The following is an 8,214-nucleotide window of genomic DNA, read 5'->3' as shown; positions in this document are numbered from 1 at the left end:
ATAAAGGTGTAAGTAATTTTTTATAAAAAAATAATTATTTGAATTCAAAAAATAGTTACTAAAATAATAAAATTGAAAAATAATCTTTTTTTTGAACAATTATTTAAATTTTAAAAACATTAATTAAGCAAGTAAAATTGTGTGTGTGTGTGTGTATATATATATATATATATATATATATATATATATATATATATATATATATATTTTAAGACTTTAAAGGGTTAAGAGTACCTTTCGTAAAGGGTTCAAAGTCTTGTAAGTATGTACAAGATTTTAGATATACGTCAATACGTCAAAAGTAGTGTTATTGCTAATTTAAGATAATTTGAAATGCAAAGCCATATTGATTATTTCAGCTTTGTATATGGTACTCTAGACAATAGTCAACAGTCGTAGGAGGCTATAAATATTTTTTCTTATTAAACAAAAAAAAAAAATTGGTCAAAAGATACGTATTTTGATAGTTAAGGGACTAAAAACATATTTAACCCTTTATAAAACCAAAGAAATAATACCTCTATGATTTCACTTCTATTAAAAATTGAAACCTAATGCTTGCGAGTAAAATACAAAAAAAAAATTAATTTCACTTATGGCCTTAGGTCGGGAAACATTGAAGCCATAAAATTATATAGCATTAATTTTCTCACAGTGATGCCATATCTTCTTTCTTAAATAAAATATTTAAAAAAAATTGACAATTTTGAAAATTTATGGTTTTGGGTTTGGAAAAATTAAAGTCATAGAGTATATGACCTTGGTTCTCAAACAACCGAGGTCATATTTCTTAAAATAAGTTTTGAAAAATTTTGAAAGTTTTGATGCACTTTTCAACTTTGATTTTGTAATAACCAAAATTATCTATGAATATGACTTCGGTTATTTGAGAATCGAAGCTAAATCTCACTTTAAAATTTTTAAAAATTTTGAACACCTTTTGATTTCGATTATTTTATAATCGAAGTCAAAATGAATATATGACTTCAAATACAATCGGAACAGTAAGTTTGTAAAATATTCAAAATTGCCATCACATTTTTATATTTTCTTTTTTTAACTAAATATGAATTAAAAAGGAAAATTTGCACTAGTATATGTAACAATTTTATGTAGTAGTAATAAATAAAAATCATTATTTGCTTTCCAAGTGTCTTCTTAATTCTTTGTAGAAGATATGATCCATATTTTTTTAGTTTTAAAAAACTAAAATCAAATTGAATATTATAATTTACATATGAGACACTAAAAACGTATAATGGTATATAATATTGAAAGAAAAGTAATAAACTCATTTATGCATATATTTTGATGTACACAAATGTATCGAGTATCTAAATTTGTATATAAAAGAGATTCCCTTTTTGGCATTCACTTTTTTTTTCACTTTTACCCTTTAAGTTACGGTTTTGTTTAATTTTAACTAATTTATTAAATTTAACCCCCGTTTTTTATTAATTTAACTAACTTTTAAAATTAAATAAATGAAAATCATCTACTAAATAAATAAAAATTATTTACAAAATAAATAAAAACTATCTATAATTAAATTTAGCATGTGTTTTCATGGGTGAATTGATAATAAATTTTGTTGTGTTCTGATAATGGAAATAAATAAATTTTAGTTATTGAAATAAAAAACATTATAAGTTATATTGTGCAAATATGTTTTTATTAGGAGTAATTATTTTAATTTTGAAAAAGTAGCTAAAATGATAAAGGTGTAAGTAATTTTTTATAAAAAAAATAATTATTTGAATTCAAAAAATAGTTACTAAAATAATAAAATTGAAAAATAATCTTTTTTTTGAACAATTATTTAAATTTTAAAAACATTAATTAAGCAAGTAAAATTGTGTGTGTGTGTGTGTATATATATATATATATATATATATATATATATATATATATATATATATATATATATTTTAAGACTTTAAAGGGTTAAGAGTACCTTTCGTAAAGGGTTCAAAGTCTTGTAAGTATGTACAAGATTTTAGATATACGTCAATACGTCAAAAGTAGTGTTATTGCTAATTTAAGATAATTTGAAATGCAAAGCCATATTGATTATTTCAGCTTTGTATATGGTACTCTAGACAATAGTCAACAGTCGTAGGAGGCTATAAATATTTTTTCTTATTAAACAAAAAAAAAATTGGTCAAAAGATACGTATTTTTGATTCTAAGTAGTGGTAAGTAACCTAAAAATACTGTAAGAGACGCGTTAATTTTAATTAAATGGCCAAAGACAAAAAGTAGCGTGTACCATTATTTGTTGAGGTTAAGTCATCAATCTTTGCGTATAAACGTGGCTTCTAATGCTCTATTCTTCTTCGCGGATATATCCACCCAAAAGCTAAGACAAAGAAAACCAAGTGGAGAGAAGTGGTTGTGAAACAGCTAAACTGCTTTGTGTTAGAGACCAGTCAAATAAATTACACCCTTTCCTTATTCTTTGTATATATATACATAAGTCATAACCATAAAAACCAATTCATTTTATAATAAGCTCAAACTTTCAAACACAGAAAATCTCACAAACCAAACAGTATTACTGCACAACAACAAAGATCCTTCAGACTATGGAGTCTGTGGTGTCTCAGCTTGAAGGCACGCTTCTGAAGGACTCCGATGCATTCTCTTATTTCATGTTGGTGGCGTTTGAAGCATCAGGTTTGGTTCGTTTCGCCTTGTTGCTTGCGCTATGGCCTGTGATTCGGTTACTTGACATGGTTGGCATGGACGATGCGTCTCTCAATTTGATGATCTTTGTGGCTGTGGCGGGGGTTCCCAAGTCTGAGATTGAGTCCGTGGCAAGAGCAGTTTTGCCCAAGTTCTACATGGATGATCTCGACATGGACAAGTGGAAGGTGTTCAGCTCTTACGAGAAGAGGATTGTGGTGACGAAGACGCCAAAAATCATGGTGGAGATGTTCGTCAAGGAGCATCTTCACGCTGATGAGGTCGTCGGAACCCAACTCTCCTTCAATAGGTTTGACCTCGCCACTGGTTTTCTCCATGCTGACTCCACTAACACCATTTTTCAAAGGGTCGCCAACCTTCTCAACAATGGCGCGCCCACTTTGGTTATGGTAAGTCCCGTTACACTATCAAATCAAACATATGCATGGAAAAGGAAACCAATACCCACTTTACTTTTCTCCATCTATATAGGAATTGGAAAATAACTTCACACCTATTTCTCTTTCACATTCATTTCACGGTTCTTTTAATAACAAAATATTATATTCAGATAATCAAATTTTCAAATAAAATAATACTATACATAGTTTCACCACTGATCACCAATAACTGAATTTCAGTTTTATTTTAGGTTTTAGCTGGTTTAATTAGATCAACACCTTGGGAATTTTTCTATGTATATAATTAGCTTTTAGCTTAAGGTTTTGGACAAATTGTTGCAACTTTAGTTCACCCTTGAGTCGGTCTAGTGGTTTAAAATGACGTTTTGTTTATCTCGTGGGCTTATTTTTAGCAATGTTATGATATTTTTTTGTTTGATGATGCTGTAACTTGATATCTTTTTTATATTTATACCAAAATTAAAACAAAACTAATTGGTGTTAAAACAAAATTTGTTAATTTTATATTAAAATATTAGTACTAACTTTTATTAATTTAGGGTATAATAAATTTTATTCCTTTATACGGTAGATAATGTAAACTAAAATTAATCTACGTATATATACTAAGTACTTTCCTTCATTACATGCAGGACCAATCACATCCACCAGATTTGACAGGCCAAAACTACGAGCACCAGCTGCTCCGGCCGCTTCCGGTGATTTTCCACGACGGCCGCCTTGTGAAGCGGCCAACGCCGTCCACTTCCCTACTGATCCTACTATGGATTCCGGTGGGTATTGTACTCGCCATTATCCGCATCGCCATTGGCTCCGTTCTACCCTTTTGGGCCATTCCCTACATGTCATGGCTATTCGGTGGCAAGGTCATCGTAAAGGGAAAACCACCCCTCCCTCCCTCCGGCGGCAACGCCGGCGTCCTCTTCGTCTGCACCCACCGCACCCTAATGGACCCAGTCGTCCTCTCCTCCGTCCTCCTCCGCAAAATCCCGGCGGTCACGTACTCCATCTCGCGGTTATCGGAGATCCTCTCTCCCATTCCCACCGTAAGGCTCACGAGAACACGCCATGTGGACGCTGAGAAAATCAAACGAGAGTTATCGAAAGGTGACTTAGTAGTGTGCCCCGAAGGAACAACATGTCGCGAGCCTTTCCTTTTGAGGTTCAGTGCCCTCTTCGCTGAACTCACTGACCGGATAGTGCCCGTGGCCATGAACTACAGGGTAGGGTTCTTCCACGCCACAACTGCGAGAGGTTGGAAGGGTTTGGACCCCATTTTCTTCTTCATGAACCCTAGACCGGTGTACGAGGTTACTTTCTTGAACCAGTTGCCGGTAGAAGCGACGTGTTCTTCGGGGAAGAGTCCACATGACGTGGCTAACTACGTGCAGAGGATACTAGCGGCGACGCTAGGGTTTGAGTGCACGAACTTCACTCGAAAGGACAAGTACAGGGTGTTGGCGGGGAATGACGGCACTGTGTCTCCCACTTTTTCATTGGTGGATCACATGGTGAAGGTGGTGAGAACGTTCATACAGTAAAAGATTAGTTATGCTAATCATTATTATCATTATGAGACTTTATGATTGATTAATTGTTTTATTTTGTTAATCTGTATGTATGTATGAATGGATGGATGCTAGCTTGTGTACCCAACATCATAAATTTCTGTATTGTATAATCTTCCTTTTGGATATTAAATGTAGATTAATAAGTTTTTAATTTGGATACCTTCTTGTCATCTCGAAATTGAGATAAAGGATTCACTGGTTCTAATTGTTTTATGATTGACACACTGCTTTCTAAATCGAAGTAATGATTTGAGTTTAGTCTCTTTTCAATTTTTCATCAAGTATTAAATTTCTCTTCGAAATAATTTTCTAACCACATATATGTATATATAAAACGGTATTTGTTGTTTGGAATGTATAGATTTTTTTTAATTTTATCTTTAACAATATTTTAAAATCCAATAAAACCACAGAGAAAAATTCACATTCTATGTACAATTAGACTATAGATATTGCAAAAAAACACTATAACGTATAATAAATAATATATTTAATTATTTTTTATATAATAAAATATTATGCATGAGTATGTTTAACTCATGAGGGAATAAGATGATGTGTGAAGAAAGTCCAACCGTTAAAGTTGCCGGATATGACAGGAAGCTAACCTTTTAAATATGTTTGTTTAGTGCCTTTTCTCAGTATAATTAATTATTTTGTAAAAAAGGTATATTCATTACTATTATACGTAACAAAACCTTAAGTTAAGATCATTATCATAATATAGTAAAAAAAGGATATAACATAATTAGTTTTACTTAATGATTAATTTTTGAGTTCTATTAGCGTGTACAATGTGTAAAAAATGTAGTTAGAATGATATTTCATCCCACTTAATTTTGATGTGTTTAATAGAGTTTGGTGGGACAACTTAAAGTAGATGGGACATTCATTCATTGTTTAGAAGTCCTTTTTGGTCCTCTTATCAATCAAAAACACATTTCAAAATTGTTTAAATTGCGTGTCTCAGCACATTTTTGTCATTATTGAGTCATTTCTCAGACCACACACCAACTCAGATTCTGGCAGACTGCTTTCTCTGAGTTTTCTAAAATTTTAGGGTTAGGAAACATTTACACACTGTAAAAATTATTCAATTTCCACTTTTAATAAATAGTCTTCTATAAAATATGCATTTAATCTATTTAATAGTTGAATTTCACAATTTTTCTATTGATTAAATAATGCAGACAAACTTTCATATAATTTTGCAGTTTATTGCACAACTTGATTTTTATGTTTAATATATAATATCTAAAGTGTATAAACATTCGTTATTGGATGTCACATTAAATTTTCCTTGAGAGTTTCATCATTGTTGCATATATCCAACACACATTATGCATATTCAAGAAACAAGTGTATGAAACAAAGGAGAGAAAGATGAACGATAAAGAGAAGAGAAAAATGAGAAAATGTATTATTTATTCTGTTGAAGAGGTACAAAGGTGGGTTTATATATAACGAATTGTCATAATCGATAATTATAAAAGCATAACCAATCAATTAAAGCTAAGAGCCTCCTTCAAACTTGAAGTACAAGTTTAGTATTCCTAGCTTGGAACATATACTCTTGAAATTCATAGGAGGTAAAGATTTTGTGAGAATGTCAGCTAGCAGTGATTTGCTGGATACAACAGCTTCAACAATTAATCCTTTCCCTCACAATATGAAAATCTATCTTTATGTGCTCAGTTCTCTCATGCATCACTTGATTAGAGACAATTTGAATGGTCGATTGATTATTATAGTAAAGGACAACATGATTCTTATGATTGATTCCAATATCATAAAAAGGTTCTATAACCACTGAATCTCACAGGTTATGGCAACAAGTGCTTTATAGCCTTGGAAGAACTCTTAGAAGTAGTATGTTGATTCTTCAAACACCGTGAAATAGGTGAATTTCCAAAGTATACAATGTAAACTGTGAAAAATTTTCTGGTCTTTGCACATCCAGTTTAGTCAGAGTCACCATACTCCTTCAATTGAGCTTTACCGTTGACAGCAAGAAAGATATCATTTACTGGTGTTTTCTTCAAATGTCTTAGGATTTGCATGGCAACTTGTTGGTGTATACTAGTTGGTGCAAAGAAATATTGGCTTAGATGTTGAACATGAGTGATATTAGGTCGTGTATTAGTAAAGTATATTAACCTTCCTATCAGTCTCTTACGGGAGGAATGATCAAGAAGGATTTCTCCCACATAACCAGGAAGGTTGTGGTTCATAGATTAATGGCTAGAGCTTAATTCATCATCCTTGTGTCTTCAAGAAAATCTATAACATATTTCTTTTTGACACAAATGAATTCTACTTTTATTTCTATAGCAACCTCTAAGTTAAGAAAATATGTCAATTCTCCAAGGTTTTTAATTTTAATAGTTTCATTAAGGAGATAAGTTAAATCTTCACTATCAGTTACATCATTTCCGGCTAATATGCTTCATCTTCAAGAAGAAAAAGTATGAAATAAAAGAGAGAACAAAAACCCATATAAAAAAGACAAAAATGAGAAAATGTGTTATTCATTTTGTTAAAGAGGTACAAATAGGAGTTTATACAACTCTAAAGTCTGATTGAGAAGAAATTAAGAATTAATTCAATATAAAACATATAATCAGTAAAAAAAACTTTTTTTTTTGTTTTTCATAGATTATATCTCTTTTTTGATGACTATCTTTTTCTAGAGCTGTCAAAACGGGTTAACTGACCCAATCCATCATGAATTGGTCACGGGAGTTGCTCCCTCCACCCCCACGCATCTCTTCCTCCACCTCCCCTTTACTTTTTTGCCCCTTCCTCTATCTTTCTTTTACTATTTTGCCCCTCAGTAACATTTTATTTTAAAAATTATTGTTTTTTAATTTTATTCATTTATAACATATTTCACTGATAACCTACGTAGTTCCTTGTATGAGTAATCTGAAAAGCTTGGTGATCGTGAAAAGAATTATCAAGCAATCTTCCTCCTCTTGTTCTCAGCGCAGTGGTGCAGTGTGTTTATGGTGTAGTGTCCTTATTGTGGTTCTTCTCCAGGTACGTAGTCATAATCCTTCCTATAATCCCAAACCCTAAACCTTTCCCATACTTCCAATAATCTTTTTAATATCAAGCATATAATCTTTGCATCAACAGTAAAATAAAACCGAACGTAAAAGAAGCCGTTTCTGGGATGACATCCGTTGAAGGATGTCATCCCAGAAACAGTTTCTTTTACGTTCGGTTTTATTGTATTTATTTATTTTATTTATTTATTTTATTTATTTATTTTATTTATTTATTTTATTTACAGTAACTTATATTTAAATTTATAATTTAAAATGTTATATATGGTTAGTTTCGTTTTTATTTTATTTGTTTATTTTATTTACAGTAACTTATATTTAAATTTATAATTTTAAATGTTATATATGGTTAGTTTCGTTTTTATTTTATTTGTTGATTTTATTTACAGTAACTTATATTTAAATTTATAATTTTAAATGTTATATATGGTTAGTTTCGTTTTTATTTTATTTGTTTATTTTATTTAG

General features: G+C 30.9%; 1 protein-coding gene across 1 annotated transcript; it reads left to right on the top strand.

Annotated features, from left to right (window-relative positions):
- The first annotated feature begins 2,359 nt into the window (after nt 1–2,359).
- On the top strand, nt 2,360–4,835 carry LOC124824049 (glycerol-3-phosphate acyltransferase 5-like). The gene is made up of 2 exons (XM_047296413.2): nt 2,360–3,095; nt 3,740–4,835. Exons 1-2 carry the CDS (start codon nt 2,586–2,588, stop codon nt 4,646–4,648), a joined length of 1,419 nt encoding a protein of 472 aa, XP_047152369.1. The 5' UTR covers nt 2,360–2,585; the 3' UTR covers nt 4,649–4,835.
- The last annotated feature ends 3,379 nt before the right edge of the window (nt 4,836–8,214 follow it).

This window comes from Vigna umbellata, chromosome 1 (assembly GCF_029865625.1).
Source record: "Vigna umbellata cultivar VRB3 chromosome 1, Vumbellata_1.0, whole genome shotgun sequence".
NCBI lineage: Eukaryota > Viridiplantae > Streptophyta > Magnoliopsida > Fabales > Fabaceae > Vigna > Vigna umbellata.
This window is presented reverse-complemented; position numbering and strand designations above follow the sequence as displayed.